The sequence below is a fragment of the Camellia sinensis genome, chromosome 12 (assembly GCF_055761805.1).
Source record: "Camellia sinensis isolate YWXY chromosome 12, ASM5576180v1, whole genome shotgun sequence".
Classification (NCBI taxonomy): domain Eukaryota; kingdom Viridiplantae; phylum Streptophyta; class Magnoliopsida; order Ericales; family Theaceae; genus Camellia; species Camellia sinensis.
Window position 1 is genome coordinate 95011607 of NC_138972.1, and position 22435 is coordinate 95034041.

Below are 22435 nucleotides of genomic sequence, written 5' to 3' on the forward strand. Positions count from 1 at the left end.
AAAAAAAAACCAAAAGGCTTCGTTTGGGAAGAGGGGTTGGGTTGAGTTAGGTTTGGGGCTATTTTAGGCCTTGTTTGGTAAGTGGCTTTTTTAGCCAAAAAGTCAAAAAGTCACTAAAAAAATAAAAAAGCCAACAACTCATACCAAAAAGTCAAATATTTTCTTTTCTCTCTACTTTTTGCACATCTTTTAGTAAAAAGTCAAAAAGTCATTCCAAACCTACTAATTTTTTTATCTCATATTTTAACCAAATAGCCAAAAAGTTACTAAATTAACATGTTTCCAAACGAGACCTTAGTCACAAAAAAATAATGTGGTGTTTTGAGAAGTTGATAAAAAATTGATTTTTTTGCTTTTTTAGCCTATTTTGTCTTTTTGTAGGTAAAAAATATGAGAGATGATGTGACTCAAAAACTAGCTTTTTATTTTGTTTCCAAAACCCAATAAGGCAACATTATATTCAACCCATAATCATTACATTCTTTTTTTCACAAAAAATTAAAAAAGCCAAAAAAACCGTTCTCAAACGAGATTTTTTAACCCTAGGCTAAAATAGTAAAAAAATTATAATACCAAAAAGACAACCCACTTTCTAAACGAACCTATAGTCAATCCACGTTACAAACGAAACCTAAATTGGTAAAATAAAATTTTATTAATAATTTTATATATCCGTCATTGAAGCAATAACAAGCTGCGTAATTATTTGCAAGCTTTAATCGATAGTATTAAACTATATTATATATTCATAATAATTGAAAGCAAAATTGGATTTACATATTCGTTTTGATGCGTCAAAATCAAGATAAGAGACGTGCAAGAGCAAGCAAATGGTATTGACTTTTAAGGCATTTTCGTGGACCATTTTGAACCATCATTATTTTGAGCATTATGCAAAAGTGACCTTGCAAGCTTGGGATTGGATGGCTCATGGACTCATGGGTTGGGGTGAGTATAAGAGTTAAGGATGGTCATGGATCAGGTTTCAGGCGGGTTTGTTGTCCTTTGCTCTCGTACCTTATTATATTAGGGGTGGAACAAATTGAATTGGTGATGGAAATAGAATGGGTGAAGCGTTAATTTTATAATTTAAAAAATATAAATATTCGTAAAAATTATATATAATATAGTATATTATAAATAGTGATTTATAATTAATGAAAGTTAAAAGATGTATGATGAAAAATAAATATTAAATATAATATTTTGAGTTTTCAATTTTCCCATGTTAAAAACAATTAAATAATTCATGTATCATATACATATAAATACATTTAGTATTTGTTGTGGGGTATGATTTTATAAAATTATACTAATTTTACTTAAGGTTTAAAATAAAATAGTAAAATTTATAATTTTGATACAATTACGCTAACTTTTCATTTAGTGAAATGAATATGACTGAAATTAATGCAAATTATAAGAAAATACAAAAATAAATATAGCAAAATATTTATCTTATTGTAAAATAGATGATAATATTATTTTTCTATCTATATGAATAATGAATTTCTGATAAAAAGGAACTAAGTGTTATGTGAATTAAAATCTTATGAAAGCTTAATGTAATTATGTTAAATTTGTAGGATTTATTGTAATTTTTTCAAATATCAAGAGATGTTAAATTTAATAATTTATTTATCAATTTCATTATTCAGTTAAATTATTTTACTAAATTTAAAATAACTATATACAAGTCATTTTTTGAATTTATACTTAAAATTCCCTTGTAAAATGTTCTTTTAAATTTGAAATGATTAAAGTAGTACCTTAGTAGAATATATTTGAGATAAAATTAGGAGATGGTCATGCAACAACTACTTGATTGATGTTGATCGGTAAAAGTAAGAAATAAAAATAAAAAACATTAAAAATTTTAAAAGTTGGCAGTGCCCATCATGGTCATCTAAAATTAGAAGTGCCAAACTCTAATCCCTCTTTTCAATCTACTTTCCTTAATCTCCTTTGTAATGACTCACATAGATTCCTTCTTATTAATTCCTCACTGAATAAGATATTTGCTCCAACAAATGATGACGATTATGATGATGGTGTGATGCTAATGCAAAGTGATCTCGTCGGAAACGTTGAATTTTATTTTAAAAATCAAAAAAATATTAAAAAATTTAGGCTCTATTTAATTTAGTTTTATAATTATAATTTGAGTGTGGAGCTGTAATTTAAGTGTGAAATTGTGAGTTGAGTTTTTTGATTTTTTTTTTATTTAGTTATATGTTTTGAAAAGGATTTTCAAAAAAAAAAAATTTGAATTTTGAAAAGAATTTTAAGTTGTATTTTCAGTTTTTAAGTTTTTGAATTTTGAGTTGTATTTTGAATTTATGTTTTAAAAATATTAAAAAATGTTTAAGAAAATTTTAATTTTTTATTTTAAATATATAATTTTCTTTTGTAAATATTTTAATCTTAATATTTTAAACTCAAAATACAACTCCATACTTAAATCGTAACTAAACACATAATTCAAAATTCAATTCAAAAATTATTTCAAAACTTATAAAAAAACACATAACTCGAAATTTCACAATATTTTTAAAACTCTACACTCAAATCGTAACTAAACATATAACAAAAAAAAATTAAAATATTTAAATATATATTTTTAAAATAAAATAAAATATTTAAAATAAAAAATATTTAGAATAAAAATTATATTTAAAATAAAAAAATTAAAAAAATTTCATATTTAAGATATTTAAAAATAAATCCCATAAATGTAAGAAATATAGTGAATATTAAAATAAATAAATAAATATTTAAAATATAAAATGTTAACCCCCAAAAAATATAATTAAGAAAATATTAAAAAAAATAATTTTCATAAATTTCAAAATAAAACTCAAAACTCTTTTCAAAACTCATAGCCAAAGAAATTTTCTCTTTTCAAAACTCATAACTGAAAACACAATTCCATACTCAAATTATGATTCTAAAAATAATTTTAAAAAACAAAATAAAAAAAATATTTTTTTGAATTTTTTCTTTTAAACTAGAGTTTTGAAAAAAGAATTTTGAATTAAGTTTTGAATTGTACGTTTGGTTATGAGTTTTGAAAATAATTTTTGAATTGAGTTTTGAGATGTGTGTTTGGTTATGAGTTTTGAAATTTTTTTATTGGAATTGTTATTCCAAAAGAGAACCAAACATGGCCTTAACAAATCAATAAATTATATAAAAAGAAAGAAAGACTTCGTTTGGTTTAATTTTGAAATTATGATTTGAGTGTGGAATTGTGAAATAAGTTTTGAAAAAAAAAATTTGTTTAGTTATGAGTTTTGAAAAGAGTTTTTGAATTTTGAAAAATATTTTAAGTTGTATTTTGAGTTTTTGAATTTTGAGTTATATTTAAAAAAAAATTGGATTTATTTTTTTAAAATATTAAAAAAAATGTTTAAGAAAATTTTATTTTTTATTTTAAATATATAATTTTTATTTAAATATATAATTTTATTTTGTAAATATTTTCGCTTTTTTAATTTTAATATTTTAAACTCAAAACACAACTCTACACTTAAATTGTAACAAAACACATAACTCAAAACTCAATTTAAAAATTACTATTAAAACTCATAATTTAACACATAACTCGAAACTCCACACTAGTTTCAAAACTCCACACTCAAATCGTAACAAAACACATAACAATAAAAATATATTTATAAAATAAAATAAAATAATAAAAAATATTTACAATAAAAATTACATATTTAAAATAAAAAAATAATTTTTAAATTTTTTTTAATATTTAAAATATTTTTAAAAAATACAGCACACAAATGTATGAAATATAGTCAACATTAAAATAAATAAATAAATATTTAAAATATAAAATATTTACCCTAAAAAAATAAAATTAAGAAAACTTTTAAATATTTTAAAAAATAAATCCAAAAATTTTCAAAATACAACTCAAAAATCAAAATACAACTCAAAACTCAACTCAAAACACGATTCCACACTCAAATCATGATTCTAAAAATAATTTTTATAAAAAATAAAAACTATTTTTTGGAATTTTCTTTTAAATAGGGTTTTGAAAAGAGTTTGATTTTGAATTTTGAAAAGAATTTAAATTGTGTGTTTGGTTATGAGTTTTGAAAATAGTTTTTTAATTGAGTTTTGAGAAAATTTGTTTGAACATTTAAATAAATAAATAAATATTTAAAATATAAAATATTTACCCTAAAAAAATAAAAATAAGAAAATTTTTAAATATTTAAAAAATTAAATCTAAAAAATTTCAAAATACAACTCAAAAATCAAAATGCAACTTAAAACTCTTTTCAAAACTCATAACCAAACAAATCTTTTCTTTTCAAAACTCATAACTCAAAACACAATTCCACACTCAAATCATGATTCTAAAAATAATTTTTTAAAAAATAAAAACTTTTTTTTTGAATTTTTTTTTTAAAAAATAGAGTTTTTAAAAAAGTTTGATTTTGAGTTTTGAAAAGAGTTTGAATTGTGTGTTTGGTTATGAGTTTTGAAAATAATTTTTAAATTGAGTTTTGAGAAAATTTGTTTGGTTATGAGTTTTAAAATTTTTTTTATTAGAATCACAATTCCAAAACACAATCAAGCGCTACCAAAGATTTTTTTAACTTTTTGCACCTTTTTTTTATGATGTTGCCAAATTACCCCTAAAATAATATGTTTCCAAATAAGGTATTATTATCCTACTCTAATTTTATTGACACCTACCAAAAATAAAACAAAATAAATACATAAATCATTAAATTAACACTATTAACACAAAAAATAAGTCCCCTAATGGGAAAAAGATGTTCAAATAATTGTGGGCAGGGACTCCAAGTGAGAGATGACCCCATCAAGTTATGAAAAACCCTTAAATTTTTATTTTTGAATGTATTTTATTTAATATAGTTTAAATGTATTAAAACAAATTAAAGGACCCCATCAAATTCGGATCACAACCATTAGAGACCTATTGTTTACAAGTTTAAATTACGGTTAACAACTTTTAAAAATATTTATAAGTTTTTATTTTGTATTTTAAGAAAATTATATTACTTTTTAGCTCCACTTAATTTGGATACATTTCAAAAATAAATTATTTATGAAAAATATTTTAAAAATTCACTAAATACAAAATGCATAATAGATTTTTTTTTTTATAAATATTTTACTTTCTAAGTACAAGTTGCATATAAAACAAATGACTAAAATATTCAAAAAAATTCCTAAAGAAAACAAAACACCAAAAATTAAAATAACTTAAATTGGTTTTGAAAATTCAAAATCAAACCAAATGAATGTTGTTTAGTTTAATTTTTTTTCTTATAAAATTTGTTAAATTTAAATTGTGAAGTGATCCCATCTACAAAAATTCTTTGCGTCGACCCATATCATGGCCTAGATTGAGATTCTTTATTCTTTTTTTAAGATAAAATTGTTCCTAAAAAAATTAATAAATTTGAAAATTGTTTAAAAAAAGTACTTTTTTATTTGTGAAAAAGTGGGTTAGAAAGTTGCTTATTAACACAACCCCCCCCCCCCCCGGGCGGCGCACAGGGTCTGTAAACAAAAAATAAATTTTAATAATTATTTTTTTTAAAAATTTAAAAATAAATTATAAAAACTCAACCAAACAAAGTAAGGTGCATCCATATATATTTGCATAAATTTTTATAAATATACATAAAATACATTATAAAATTATATAAATTCTCACAAATATATGTAACTCATGATTTTTTAATTTTTTTAAATTAACTTACATATATTTATAAAAACTAACATAAATTTTTAAGATAATTTATATATATTTATACAAATTTATAAAAATATATATAATATGTACTTACAATCTTAACAATTGTCCTAGGTTTTGTCACTTATATTGCTTAGCATTACAACAATAACAAATCATATGATAAAAATAAATAATAAACAAACAAAAGAGTGAAAAATCATCACTCTTTCCATATGGTGGAAGACGACTCCATCAAGAAAATGTCTTTTTGATGTTGTATGAGCCAATTCCTCCATATGACTTTCACATTCACAGTTATAGCAAATAGCTCAATCCTAAACTCATGATGGGATGGTATAGCAATCTAAACATACCTCAATAGCTCACATGATTTAAATAGCATAAACACCTAGTCATCTACATGTTTCCTAAGATGTACAACCTAATTGACCTATGTTTTATGCAATCACTGCTATGAACACAACCCCCCCCCCCCCCCCCCCCCCCCTCTCTCTCTCTCTAAGTTACTTTCCCATCAAAGTCCTTTTCTTGTGAGAAGTGAAAGTAGCACTGACAGGCGAGGACAATCTCCAGAAAGAACCTGACAAGACATAATTTTTTTTTAAATTTTATTTTAAAACTTTTTTTTGGGTCTGAATTTCTTATCTCTAACACAACTGTGGTGGGGATATGTTTATGGGTTGGTTTGGAATTTGAATTATTTTTTAATTTTTTAATTATTTTATTTTGAGATTAAAAATTGCCGTTTAAAGATAAGTTTTTTAATTTTTTTATAAAATAAAATAAAATGATTATGAATTAGATGTAATATTTTGTCCTATATAATTATTTTAGCCCAAATAAACATTCCAAATAAGACTTATATAAAATTTGACTGAATAAGTTGGGGATGCAATGAAACTCTAGATTTCATTAATTTTAAAATTTGATGAATTTTATATATACAAATATGATTGTTTTGTATGAAAACAATATTTTCATCCTTTTTCTCCACATATATATGTATGTGGATTTATTATATATTGTGTACATGTAACACTTGGAATGAGATTGTTTATAAAAATAGATTGTGTTGTTGAACCATGATAGGTTAATCACAAGACTCATTTTGATAATTTGTTTATAGAAATAGATTGTGCTTTTAAGATATGTCAAAAATTAGACTCATCAATCAATAGTAATCATAAGATCAAATTATATTTGACTTTAAAATAATAAATTATTTATTTTTAAAATATAATAACCAAGCATTTTTTTAATAACAAATATGATTGGATCATTCGATTATAATTTTTTTTGATCAATATGATGCTTTGATAATGAAGTCTACACCATGTGATGATGTAAGCCCCCTCTATAGATAAATAAATAAAAAATAAAAAATAAAAAAAACTAAATAATTTATGTATCCCTAATTATATCCGTAAGATTTTTAAAGAATCCCAACAAAAAATATTTGAGTGTTGAGGATTAACATGTGTCATTCCACACATAATATTGAGAGCTAATAAAAAATCACAGCACACATATTGAGTGTCGATATTATTTCACTCGTAAAATTTAAGATATCTACATATCACGATATTTGACTAAAACTAATTACAAATGCATAAAATTATTATTTTTAATTTTTTTTGTAGAAAAACACAATAAACATTACATCCTACAAAGATTTTTCTCTTTTAAAATAAAAGAAAAAATAGTGAAAAATTCACTTTAACAATCGTCTAAAGTATTAGGTCCAAAGATATTTTTTGTTGTTGATAGATTCACGTTTTGTAAAATAATTTGGTGAGAAGTCTTGGAGAATATTTTATTTTCAATTTTAACCCTTCACTTTTTTTATTTGTTTAACTTTTTGTTGACTATCTGTTCAAGTTTTTTTTCTATCTGTTCAAATTTTTTGTCCATTTGTTAAATTTTAACCTATCCATTAAATTTTTATAATTTATTTTTTCTATCTGCTCAAATTCACACTATTTTTGAACTTTCTCTCACTACTTCTCTTTCTTTCTCTATTTGTTTCTCTCTCTCTCTTCTCTTTTCTCTCTCAATCTGTTGAATTTTTTTGAATCTATCTGTTAAATCTCTAAGCTTATTTTTAATCTATATGTTCAAATTTTGATCTTATTTATTCAATTTTTTGATTTTATCTACTTCAATTTTGATCATATAATTTTATCTATTCAAATTTTGACCTATCTGTTCAATTTTTGTATCAAACACAATATTATATGTTCTATTTTAGATCAAACACAACATTTTATGTCCAACGCACAACAGATAGACACACACACACACACACAATGAAAGGGATAACCACAAGTACTGTAACTCCCTACCGATTTCCATTCTCTGGTTCCTAATTATGACAAAATTCATTCAAATTCAACACAAATACAGATCTAGAGAAGATGGCAATGGAGTCGACAACTTACGAACTAAAGAAGAATCTAGATATGGAATTGAGAGGGTAATTTGTTTAAACTAATTGGGTCGAGCTAGGTAAGATTACCTTTGGAAGTTGAGCCACGCAATAGGCCGAGATAAGAGCTCGTGTAGCTCAGTTTTAGATTGAACCTGTGTTAGGCTGGTCAAAGATGGTTGTTTGGATATGGACCTAGTTATTTGTGCACGGTCAGTAAGCGGACTGAGGCGACTTCAATAAGAGAAGGCCGAGCTAGACGTAGCTCGGCAAAACACCACTCTTTGGTCAAGTTTAACACGACTCGACTAGAAGTAGAACAAAGTAATATAGCTTGGTTGAGCACAGCAATAGTTGAGTAAAGAGTTCTGGTCATCTCACTTGGTTGGCGGGGATGAGGGTGACCCAGGGATAAGCTAACTTAGGAAATGTGACTCCTAGAAGGACTCTGTTAAAGAGAGTTAGAGTCCTATTAGGATTGTGTCACGAAGAATCTATAAAAGCTTATGACTGCACCTATTTCCAAGTATTGCAATTCATACGAATTCATAGAAATTTTGTGTCTATTGTCTATTTGTTGACTTAGTCATCAGAGAGATTTTCGGCACACACCCACTGGCTAGCTGATGCTTTTGTTTTCAAATGATAAGACGACAACATTTGAATGAGTGTAAACTTGATCAACAGAAATATACGAGACAGATTATTTCGTGCTCAAACTTGATCAACTGTTGATGGCAACGCAAACACAATGTCGACGACGAGAGGGCGGCGAAGTCGATGAAGCGAGAGGGAATGGCGACAGTGAGATGACAGCAACGAATCTGAAGGCGGGAGAGAGAGAGAGAGAGATCTAAGGAGTGACTGAGAGGATTTGGACCGTGATGTATAGATATATAAAGAAGGGTATTTTGATCATTGTTATTGAGTTTGTCTTTTCACACAAAATGTTTCAATGTCAGAATTTTTGAACAAACAAAATTAAAATGTAGACTTTTGAATCAAATGTCCTAAAAAAAAATTACATAAATAATATCACATCGTAATCGAAATGAATCAATAATTTACCCAAAAGGCGAGGGACCTCTTCTCCAACCATTCTTTTTCACAAGTATTATTTTAAGCTATGGTGGAAGTAGACGTTTCCTCGTTTTTCAACTGTATGCGTCTTTTGTCCTATCCCAATTTCTAGACTTTACTAAAGAAAAATTAAAATTTAATATAATGTCAGAAAAATAATTATATAATTATTAAAAGAAAACAATAACTTTAATTATTATCAACAATAAAATTTATTAATTTATAATTATTTTTCTAACACTACACTCTCGTTTCTGTTTTGGTTTTGGTTTTTTTTTTTTTTTTAATTTTTTGAGAAAATCACAACCGAGTGTACCTTTAAAAAAAAAAATCAATTCATTAATAAATCTTACAAATTTTAATAATTAAATTAATAAATTTTTTCATTAATCTATTCTTTTGTGATAATACGTGTAAATTTTTATTGTATAAACGACCAATAAGTCCTAATATAGTTCGACTTACTTTTTCATCAAGTTCTATTGAAAATAAATCATAGTAAAATTATTGCAAAAAATAATTTTGTAATGATTTTTTCTTTATTGCTAAAAATTGTCAATTAGTAACTTTTTTTTATCACGTTTTTTATAAATTTTCTTTAAAACTTACAATTAGTGACATTTTTCTATGATGAATTTTTTTAAATGTCGCCAAAATTGAAAATTAGTGACTTTTTGTGACGATTTTTTAAACTGTCGCTAAAAACTTATAATTAATGATATTTTGTGATAAATTTTTTAAATTATCGTTAAAAATTAATAATTAGTGATATTTTTAATAATATTTAATAAAAATTTTTATTAATTATCATTAGAGTTATTAAATAATAAATTCACCTATTAAAAGTTTTCTTTTTAAGATTTGTTTTTTGAAAGGGGGGTGTGTTTCCACAGCCAAACGTGGCTGCATCAGATTTGAAAAGGAGGGGGATCAGGTCACTGAAAGTTTCCCTTCATTTATCCATTGCATGCATACCTAACACACAACACTAATCACAAACACAGACAGTAAATAAAAAGTAGCTTGTAGAATTGTTGTACATTAGTATTACACCGTATACAAAAATAAACAAACATAATTTAATTATATACAATTTTTTTTTTTTTTAAATCATCTTAAAACAAAAACTCATTAACATGGTTTTTAATATAAAAAGTTGGCAAAAATTATGCAAATAGTTCATGTAATTTATACAATATGTCAATTTGGTCCCTGTAATTTTAATTTGCTCGATTTTGCCCTTAATTTATGGATTGTGTCATTTTAGTCCAATAAATAACGGTTGTTGAGTTAATTTAACGTAAAGTCAAATAATATGTCAATTTGGTCTCTGTATTTTCTACAATGTGTCAATTTAGTCATTGTCTAAATCAAAAAAATTAAAACTACAGGGACCAAATTGACACATTGTTTGACCTTCTGTTAAATTAGCTTAGCAACCGTTATTGGACTAAAATGACACAATCTATTAAATTAATGGGCAAAATCGAACAAATTGAAACTACATGGACCAAATTGACACGTCGTGTAAACTACAGGAACTATTTGCATAATTTACCCAAAAAGTTATTACTAAGGTCTCGTTTTGCAACTACATATTTTAGTTAAAAAGTCAAAAAGTCACAGTAAGTTGTCACATCACTCTCTCTATTTTTCTGTATATTTTTTTGTAAAAAGTCAAAAAGTTACTAAAATAACTTGTTCCTAAACGAGAATTAACACATTATTCAAGTCACAATTTTCTTAATTTTTTATCACATTTAATTACATGATATATTTACCGTTGGATATGTTTTGAGATTTTCACATCTTGAGATTTTCATGTGATCTAATGACAGTGAATAAATTAGGACAGTAGGACAGAATTATTTGGGGATAAATGATCCTTACTCCACAAAAAAAAAAAATAACAGTAATGTGGTAATAATATTTTTAAAATAATAAACCACATATTTTTTTATATAAATTTTATATTAAAAAAAATTGTAACTCTATATGATTACTCTTGTAATAATTGATTATTACTGAAGTTCATCTTAAATCAATTACATCAATAATTTAAATGCTCAGTGAAACTCACAACCTCTCAATTATTTTCTTTTCTTTTTCTATCGTTGAATTTTCCCATCCAAAGAAAAAAGCTCATAAATATCACAAGGAGGGCATCTTTTATTGCGAGACTCCAATAAAGCTTGAACCCCACCCCTCTTTCTCTCTCTCTCTATTTATTTTCCTTTTCCTTTTCAGTCGGAGAGTTGCAGAAAACTGAGTCTGACAAGAGATCAACTCCTCCAATGCCTAAGCTACCAACACAGACAGTTAGATAGACATGTGAGTGTCCTCTGATGTATACTCTCTCTCTCTCTCTCTCTCTCTCTCTCTCTCTTTTAAATTATGGTGATGATCTTTGATGGGTTTCCTGTCACTGTAAGTAAACAATTAACTAATACCTTAAACAAATCCATCTCTTTTTCTTATCTTTTGCATATATATATATATATAAAGAGCTTGCTCACGTGTTATATACATCTTCTTCTTCTCCTTCTACAATAACTATCTATATCCAATTCCTCTGAATCCATGGTTTAGATCAGTTTTTTAAGTTTATAATTTGTGGGTTTGTGTTGAAAATGTTTGCAATCTTTAGGATATTTTGTGGTTTCATCATTACTTTCTTCTCTCTCACTTTCTTCCATTGTCAGATTCATGGTGGTGGTCTGATAGAGACAAGAAGGATAAAGAACAATTTTCCGATCTGACAAGTTTCAGTTTCAGTTTCAGTTTCAGTGTTTTTGAGATTTGGGTTTTGAAAATTGATGGCGACATACTTTCATGGAAGCTCGGAAATCCAAGCTGACACTCTGCAAACACTTTATCTGATGAACCCTAGTAACTACTCATCTTATTCTGACACACAACAACATCAACAACAACAAGCCAACATGTTTTTCTTGAATTCCGCCGCCGGAAACGCGCTCCACAACGCAAGTATATCACACGCGCCACCACCCCAAAACCACCACTTTGTCGGAATCCCCCTCTCGACCGTCGGATCGACCAATTCAGACGATCCTAACCGTCAATCGGTCCATGAAATTCCAACCCTCCACGGCATGGTGCCTCGTTTCCATTACAATCTATGGAACACCGTTGATCAAACCACCGCCGGAGCTACGGTGGCTAGTAATTCCGGTGATGTTTTGTCACAATTAGGGTTTCGGAGACCAGTGGTGGCGGTGTCACCCAACACCACCGCCCATCAACAGCAGGGTCTGTCCTTAAGCCTGAATTCCTCCCAAAACCCGGGTTTCAGGTCACTTGCCGGAGAACATGAAATTTCCGGGCAGCCACCTCCGGCGAGCAGCGATGACGATGTCCGTGGATCTGGTGGCTCGCCGTCATCAGTCTCTAATGGAATCTCTAGTTTGCAAAGTGTGATTTTGGGTTCAAAGTACTTGAAAGCTGCACAGCAAGTTCTTGATGAAGTTGTTAATGTGGGTAAGGAAATTAAGCTCGACACCGGAGAGGGGAGTAAAGAGAAGATGAAGATGAAGAGAGAATCAACGGTGGTGACCGGTGGCTGTGATGGTTCAACTGGAGGCGAAAGTAGTGTGAAGAGTGTGGCCGAGCTCACCGCAGCTCAGAGGCAGGAGATTCAGATGAAGAGGGCGAAGCTTGTTAACATGCTTGATGAGGTAAACATGTCATATTTCTTTGTTTTTTGTTTACTTTTACAATTTACAAACTATTTAATCTTTTTGATTTTGAGTTGGGTCTGTGTCAAATGGAAATTAAATATGGTTTGATGATCTCATATAGAGTTTGATTTTGTTATTGGTTCGGTCTGTTTTGTTTCGGTTTCATAATCTGTTTTCTAATAATAATAATAATAATAATAATAATAATATATTGAAAACTAGTTTGGGTTTGAGTTGTGTAGGTCCAATCTGGACCAGACCAAATAAATAAGAAATAAATTACAAAAAAAAAAAAAAAAAAAAAAAAAAATTTGAATGGAGTTTCAATTCTACTTAACTTGGGACAAGTTGGCATAGCCAAACTCATTTACTAACAGTGGTGGGGTTGGTGGGTTCATGAGGTTTAACTTTCCTATCTCCTATGATATTTGATGCTTTGATTGATCAACCATGTAACTCACAATTAATGCCAAGAAATTACTGGATCTGCTAGTATGTAAATTTTTTTTATTTTTTTTTTGAGTTAGCAGCATGGTTTTAATTAACGGTATCAAGTTGTGTATCAATATTGGTGATACAGTCATAGATAGACCAATATCAAATATATATCAATAAATAATAGTATCAAAAAGTCTAAAATCCCGCAACGGCTAATATTTAAAACCCTAATTGGCAAGAAATGTTGGGTTGGGTTAGTATTGTGAATTAGCTATGTGCATGCCACGAAATCGATTTTGTGTTCTCCAATTACATCTTCTTTTCTGAGAGCATGATTGCCATATTGCTACACCAGAGAATGAAAACGAGAGCATGTTGCTAATTAACACATGTGTCTAAACTGATTTGTGTATGTTTCTTGTAAAATTTGAAAGGTTGAGCAAAGATACAGACAGTACCATCACCAAATGCAGAGAGTAGTATCATCATTTGAGCAGGCAGCAGGAATTGGATCAGCGAAATCGTACACTGCCCTTGCTTTACAAACGATTTCAAAGCAATTCCGTTGTCTAAAAGATGTGATTACCGCGCAAATCAAAGCCACGAACAAGAGCCTAGGTGAAGACGATAGCTCAGGAGTGAAGGCTGAGGGATCAAGACTTAAGTTTGTTGATCAAGAACTTCGTCAACAACGGGCTCTACAACAATTCGGAATGATCCAAGTCCAACACAATGCTTGGAGACCTCAAAGAGGATTGCCCGAAAAAGCTGTTTCAGTTCTTCGTGCCTGGCTCTTTGAACACTTCCTTCATCCGTAAGTGTTCTACAGTTCTATTACAAACACAAAACTCTATTACAGAATCTGACTGTGTCTAGTTCTGTGTTTTTAGATTTATTTAATCAATTAAAGGTCCATTTTTTTTTCTTTCAATTACCATTACCATATGTAGTATCATATGGTATTTACTTCATTTGTAACAATTGACTACTTTGGTACACAGCTATCCGAAAGATTCAGACAAACACATGCTTGCGAAGCAAACAGGGCTTACTAGGGGCCAGGTATCAATTAGGTTCTACTTCAATTTTATTTATTTTATCTTTCAATGGGCAGTTGCATTAAACCTAATGTTTTGTTTATTTTGAGAATTTTTTTTTATAAAAAATGTTTTTTCCATTATTGGTTCACACCTCGAAACGAATGTGCTAGTAGTTGTGATAGTATTGGTGTAGAGGTGGCTGTGGTGGGGCAGTGGCAATAGGTCATGGTTGTAAATAAGAGTATCAGGATTCATATTAATATTAGCAATATAATTGTATATCAACCGACATCAGATGGTATTAACCAACATCAGCCAATAACAGTATCAAAAATCTAAAACTTATGTAACAATCAATATTCAAATCCTTGCAGTAGGGTGATGAAGGTAGGATGGTAGCGTTGATAATAAATGAAAAAAGTTTTTCACCTTTAAAATAAATTTACTTATTTTTGACCGACGGAATAAATAAAAAAAAAATTTATGTTAACTTTCGTTTCTGATCGTATTAAATGCTAGAAAATGCACAAAAAATATTTTCCAGAACAAAAGGATCGTAAAAAATAAAAGAATTGTGATATGAAATGCAGGTGTCTAATTGGTTCATAAATGCTCGAGTCCGGCTATGGAAGCCTATGGTGGAGGAAATGTACATGGAAGAAATGAAGGATCAAGAACAAAATGGTTCTGAGAACAAGGAGTCAGGGTCAAAATCCACTGCTGTGCAAGAAAACAGTAGTTTTCAAATGGATCAAACTCAAAGCAATACTCTCAAATCCAAGCAAGAAAAACCAGTCAACCACAACAGTTCTCCCACTGAAATTTCAAATTTAACCGCTTCAACACCGCCCCCAGGAGGATCCATTCAACCCCAAACTGACTTCACCAGCCTCATGAGATCAACAGACATGGAAGGGATTGGTCAAAGAAGCCCAAAGAAGCCGAGAAATTCAGATAAACAGAATTCGCCGAGCAGTATCCTTTCAATGGACATGGACACGAAATCGCGAGGCGAAACAGACAAAGGAATCAAGAATAGCTACTCATTTGGCATGTACCCGATTGGCGAAATCGAAAGATTTGATCATGAGCAATTGGCAACAACGGGATACCATAATCAAGGAAGTGGATTTTCACTCACTCTTGGCCTTCCTCACTGTGAAAACTTGACGCATCAGCAAAACTACCTCTCCAACAACCAGAGCAACATTCAGTTGGGAAGTAGGCTTAATATGGGAACTATGGAGAGTCATTACAATGGTATCATCAACACTCCACAACAAGCTTCCCATTCGAATACCGGGTATGAGAGCATCAACATTCAAGACAGGAAGAGGTTTGCTGCTCAATTGTTACATGATTTTGTAGCATGATGAAGAATTTGAAGAAAGTACCACTCTTCAAAACTCTCTATCACCACCCTAAGAGATTGTCAAAAACATTGCAGGTATAGGTGACTTAAAAGCCCATGGCTTGGAGGAAGGAGAAGAAAAACAACAATTCCGCGTGCATAGAAAAGGATCACAGAATACTCATAAGAATACGAGTCCCATAGTGTGTAGGTCACAGCGTGGGACTTATCCCTGGTGCAGTAAAAATATGTTCACAGAATTCATGCATAGAAAAATATCCAAAAAAATAATGTGCAATTATGATTTAACTCTTATATGGTTGACCACATTAAAATTTTGGGTATTTTTTTATGCACGGATTCTGTGTCCGTAACATTGCTCTCACTTCTATGTATTCTGTGATCCGTTTCTGTGAAAATAACTTCTTTTTGGGATAAAATTGGTTTTAGTTTGTCTAATTCTCTTTCTATTACCTCCTTTGTTCAGCTTGGGGAAGAGAGGAGATTCATGCTTAGTGTAAAGATAAAAGAGCAGTTAGGACAGTTATATAGCTGCATATAGGACTTGTGTTTTCTCATAGCTGATATAGAATATATAGATAGTTTAAGGTTCAGTGTATAAGGTTGAGGATTGTATGTTGTATTTTTAAACCTTTAATATAGATAGGTTGATACTTTTGATGAATGTGTGAATTGGTTATCTGGGTATAACAATCCTATATATATTATGAAATTCTTGTAAATATGTTTGTATGAGTTATTGCTGTTGGAGAAGATGGAAAAACTTGAAAGAAGAATTTTGACAAGATTCTAAATTCTATCATTAAAAATAAATAAATAAATAAATAAATAAATTATGCAAAATATGCTAGAAGAATAATATCCTAATATCATTTTTGTAAATAAAAATTATTTTTGTAAATAAATAGGTCTTTTTTTATTCATAAAGATTTCTCTTCCTTTTAATTAGTGTGTGGTGATTTTTTTATATGTAATCTAATAATAAAAAAAATTTCATGATATTTTTTTTTATAACACCTAACATTACTCGATTAAAAAAGCCCAAATGTGTGCCGGGCCACAGCCATTTGGCAAAGGCTAATTAAGAGCTCCTTAATAAAATCCCACCATGAACATGGGAAAGAAACGGTAATCTGCTTAAAAGTGCACCCCAGAACTAATAAATTTTACTAGCAAAAGAAAAAATTAAAATTATTAATTGATGTGATATATATAATAATAAAATTTTAGAATCTTAAATAAAATCTACGTCAATAATATGATAGTATAGCGTCGTGTTTGTTAGTGTGTTAAAAAAGTTTATTAGTTTGTATCACATTATTCTTTTACTTTTATTATTATTTTTTTTCCATTATACTGAAAGTCGATTTGTAAATGATGACAATCTCTTATTAAACTGACGACTGGTTTTAAATTTGGGGTCATTAGGTGACAATATTTTAGAAGAAAAAATAAAATACAAGCTCATGGAAAAGAATTATTAATATTTATAATTTTTTTATTAATATATAATTATTTTTTCACACTTTAGTGATGTGATATTTTCTTTTTAAATCTTACCATGTTGAAAATTCCCCCTCCTATTAAAAAAATGAAATAAATATATACATATATAGACGTCACAAGGATTTCTTTTGAGCCTCCCTTGATCAAGAGATGTGTAAATGTAATTTTCAAGGGTGAATTATATTTTGTATTCCTGCACTTTCTATCAAATTTTATATTGGTTCCTACATGTGAAATTTTTTTTTTTTTTTATCGACAAAATGAAAGACTTTATTGATGACAGACACATACAGAGTATGAAAAGTTACATCAATAAAGATAAGTTTTGAGCTAAAGAAAGCTCCAACCTGCTAGTTGGTGAGAGACCAACAAAGAGAAACAAAAAAAAAGGTGTGAGCTCCAAACCAGTGCTCCAAACCAGCCTGAACAAGAACCCCAAGAAGAGTGAAACTTAAAAGCAGCTTGCTAGTTTGGACACCAAATAGCAAAGCAGCCACAACAAAGCATGCAAAACTTACACATAAAGCAGAAACTTCAGCCATCCCAATGAACTCCCCTTAATCCATTTGCATTCTAGATGATCACGAAAACAGAATAACCAATCAGCCTTCCCATTTCTGATCATAACAACATTTCAGCCTTCCCATTTCTGATCCAGCAAACACCAACCAACACTTTCCTCACTCACTTTGGCTCGGGAAACATAAGCCAGTAGGAATTTGCAATTTCCTTCCTCCCGAATGTGGAGGAGCTGTTGCACAGTATCAAAAAGCAATGGGATGCTACACTGTTGAAAGCAAAAATCAGCACCAAGAACCATATGACTTCACAGCAAAATCTGCAGCAGATAATTCCAGTAACACCAGTACACAACATCACTGCCCAGCAAAATGTCACTGCTCACAAACCAGCGTCACAGCAACACTACATCTCCAGTTCAGGATGCTACAGTGGCCAAGCAGAGCACCCATCAACAACAGACTTAATTGAAGCTCCCATCATTGCCCAGCAAATGCCACTGCTCACAAACTAGCATCACAGCATCACAGCAACGCTACGATGGACTAGTTGCACCTGTGCAAAGCACACCCTTCAACATCACAACAGCACCAGTATAGTTCATCACAGCAAATGGACAAATTCACACCATTCCACCAATACATTTCCTAATCTGATAAATGTTGAACAGAAAATCAGTAACAGAGAAATTGAGGTCTTTGAATGAAGCCTTGAGCCAAATAGCAACTCTGAGGATGATTAATTCCTGCAACTCTCCTATTTTTGGTTGAGCACCATTGAATACACAATCATTTCTACACTTCCAAATTGACCAAACAGCTACAAGTGGAATGGCCTTCCAGATTCTCCCATCTGCTTTGTTAAGCCAAATTCCAGCCCACTAATGCAGCAGACATTCGACTTAGTTTGGCACAACCCAAAGCATGCCCACCACTGTAACAGACCTGTCCACACCCTCCAAACCATGGGGCCCAAGATAAGAACATGTTCTATTGTCTCAGGCTCATTTTTGCAAAACACACAATTAGTAGATACACTCCCATCCAATATCCCAATCCTCTGTAGAAACACACAAGTGTAGACGTCCCCGAACGTCCCGGGAGGAAATCCCCCCGTTTTATTCATTGGGCTCACTACAGTTCAGGACTCAATGTCACGCTCCTGTATCTAATCTCGCAGAGTGCAATGCAAGACCGATGAAATCATCAAAGAGTCCAAATCTGGCAAATCGTTTTTGAAAACAGATTTTTTGAAAGAAGTGCCAAACATGGACTGCTTTGCCAGATACAGAGTCGCCACCTAAATATTTTATTTTGGAAAATTTAGGAAACCCTGACTCGTTGCCTAAGGCCACGTGTCCGTCATCACCAAAGTTGCCTCGGCTCGGGAACTTGGGTACGATTGGGGAAGGTCACTTCGTGAGCACCCCCGCTCGCCCGATCAAAGATCGGCCTCTACTAACCATAATATCGGGTTTTGAAAACACTATGCGTTCTTATTCCGGTTATTAGCCTAGATTTACTATGTGATGCGCGCAGCATATAAGTATAGACTGGATCGTCTGAATTGGAACGAAACATCTCATGTTTGTTTTGAAAATGATTTGCTACTCGCAAGTAGGCTAAAATGTGGATTTGCTACCCTCAGGTGGGCTTAGAAAATAAGGTGATTTGCCACTATCTAGTGGGCTTAAAAACTCACAATTTGATGAATTGTTCCAATCCAAATAACCCAACCTTCACCCACAGGCATTCAGGCAGGTATATCATATAAGCACATAGCCTCATGGTAAGCATGCTATCATGGCAGTCACTCACACACATGCAAGGATGCTAAAGTAAAAACACTTACCGAGTACTCTAAGCCAAAATCGAAGCTATGTTAGAAATCCATGCATGGTCCTAACTATACAAAAATGCCTAATGCAAGACATGCAAAGTGCAACTGAGATAGGCTCGACTATTCTAAAGATGGCATGTGATGATGCTACAGCTAACACGTATTTAATTTGGAATTGAAATACAAATGCAGTTAGTATGATGCGCCGAACCCGGTGCATGCATGACAGATAAATGAATGCAAACATGCCATCATACTGTATGCTAATTGAAACATGCCCGAATCTAACCATTATAAGCTGGTAAATAAAAAGGAGAAAGACGTGGGGTTGGAAGACATACATCACACACACGCACACTTAGTACAACATTGCCCTCGCTCGGAGGGTCCAAAAGAATAATACAGTCCGAATAAATAATTACAGTCCGGAATGAATAATTAAATATTACAAAACCCTAATTAATTAACAAATTAACTAGGAAAGCGATAAACTAGCACGTAAGCCTATGGACTGCCTCAGCTCTGTTCCGAATGGTGGAATGATGCATGCTTGAATTGCATCGGGTGTGCCTAATTTCGTTTGACATCGTCTTCTAATTTTGCATACCAAATAGCAGCCACACCCGATAGGGTCCGGCCGAATAAAGAAAGCTTCTGTAGTCTGGTAAGGCCCATCGACCTTAATATGTCTGAAAATAGCCGTAAGTGCACCATGGGATCCCCGGACCCGTCAAAGCGGTCAATATGTGGCATTTTAAAGCAGTCTGGTAGCGTCACGGCCGCATCGGTATACCCATCCTCAATGCCCGGGATGGACTAAACGCCTTGAGATTTCTTGAACAGCTTTTCAAGCTTGCTCACCTTCAATGCTGTGGGGTCCACCTCGGACTCAAAGGGAGAATCTGGCAGGTTGGTGAGTGTTTTAGATAGCTGCGGTAGAACCGGGGGGGGAGCTGGCCCGCCTGGAATGTCTGTATCATCCTGAACGTGGGTTGCCTCCCCGAGTATGGGAACTCTTGGTGGGGGAGGAGCCTAATGTGAAGTAGATACACCAGTTTGCTGCTCTAACCTGGCAATTGTCTTTGCATGTTGGGCTATGACCACGGCCTGTTGCTTAGCGAATTCCGTTTGACGGGCAGTGTCTTGCTGCATGGCTTTCATATTATCCTGGAGCTGGCGCACCATCTCTTCTAAGCCTGACATACTGTCCTGATCTGATTGAACCACCAGTATATCTATCTCTACAGTAGACTCAAAATCTCAACCTGGCTGTTCAAAGACCACTGAGCTGGTAGCTGCTGTACTGGTGGTCTGTGCCTGAACGACCTTTTCACCCTGCCTCTGGTAAAGGAACACTGATTGCCCTTGAACTGAATTTCTGACCCAACAAAGTCTATTAACACAAGTTCGGTGTACCCGGGGGATATTGGAGCCTTCTGAAGCTATGGTTCCAAGACTACCCCTAGCAAAAGAGAAAATAGACAGCATCTCAGCCTGATTTCACCTGAACAGATATGAGCATAGTTGAATGAGTGTGCTCTCTACTGAATTCTGCCCAATATTCTACCGGTGAACTGATACCCTCAGGTAAAACTAATTCTTCCAAATACTGATGCCCGCAGGCCAGATGCCCGGACTCGCAAACTGATACATGCATTCTTGTAGAGACGTACTCTAAAAGCACATAGCAAGAAAATGAGAGCCAAAACACCCCTATGGTGAGGTAGGGTTTCCCTGTCCTATTTTGTCAAGAGCTAGGGTTTCACTACGCACACAGTGATTTCAAATAACCTAAACTCGGGTAAACAACCTGTCCTAGCTTGGAATGGTCACTATGGATTCCGAATATGCACTAGGTCGAATGGTCAAAAAGGGTGCCCCGGTAAAATCGGGGTTTGTGTTCCCGTCGTGGCAGAGCCCGTAACCGGTCAGCCTTATGGCATGCTTCTCGAAGCAAGCCTCCGGTAAACCGTTCAGGAATAGCAGATGGCAAACACAGTGTCCTAGGCGCACCAATGCAAATGCAATGCAAAGAAACACATAAGTGTAATAAAAAACAAGATATCATGAGTTCGAGTCAAATTCTCCAAAATCCCCAATAGAGTCGCCAGAAACTGTAGACGTCCCCAAACGTCCCGGGAGGAAATCCCCCCCGTTTTGTTCATTGGCTCACTACAATTCAGGACTCAATGTCACGGTCCTGTACCTAATCTCGCAGAGTGCAATGCAAGACCGATGAAATCATCAAAGAGTCCAAATCTGGCAAATCGTTTTTGAAAACAGATTTTTTGAAAGAAGTGCCAAACATGGACTGCTTTGCCAGATACAGAGTCGCCACCTAAATATTTTATTTTGGAAAATTTAGGAAACCCTGACTCGTTGCCTAAGGCCACGTGTCCGTCATCACCAAAGTTGCCTCGGCTCGGGAACTTGGGTACGATTGGGAAGGTCACTTCGTGAGCACCCCCGCTCGCCCGATCAAAGATCGGCCTCTACTAACCATAATATCGGGTTTTGAAAACACTATGCGTTCTTATTCCGGTTATTAGCCTAGATTTACTATGTGATGCGCGCAGCATATAAGTATAGACTGGATCGCCTGAATTGGAACGAAACATCTCATGTTTGTTTTGAAAATGATTTGCTACTCGCAAGTAGGCTAAAATGTGGATTTGCTACCCTCAGGTGGGCTTAGAAAATAAGGTGATTTGCCACTATCTAGTGGGCTTAAAAACTCACAATTTGATGAATTGTTCCAATCCA

At 31.9% G+C, this 22435-nt stretch overlaps 1 protein-coding gene across 14 annotated transcripts; it reads left to right on the forward strand.

Annotated features, from left to right (window-relative positions):
* The first annotated feature begins 11328 nt into the window (after positions 1–11328).
* Positions 11329–16472, forward strand: LOC114287024 (BEL1-like homeodomain protein 1). 14 transcript variants are annotated; one of them, XM_082899292.1, is made up of 6 exons: positions 11329–11591; positions 11963–12955; positions 13831–14210; positions 14398–14458; positions 15027–15772; positions 15884–16472. In XM_082899292.1, the coding sequence occupies exons 2-6, from the start codon at positions 12077–12079 to the stop codon at positions 15891–15893; spliced, it is 2076 nt and encodes a 691-aa protein (XP_082755418.1). In that variant the 5' UTR covers positions 11329–11591; positions 11963–12076; the 3' UTR covers positions 15894–16472. The 14 variants fall into 14 exon arrangements, with proteins under 14 accessions (XP_082755418.1, XP_082755411.1, XP_082755421.1 ...); XM_082899295.1 differs by having other exon boundaries at positions 11353–11591; positions 12036–12955; XM_082899296.1 differs by having other exon boundaries at positions 11394–11591; positions 12042–12955.
* Positions 16473–22435: the final 5963 nt, after the last annotated feature.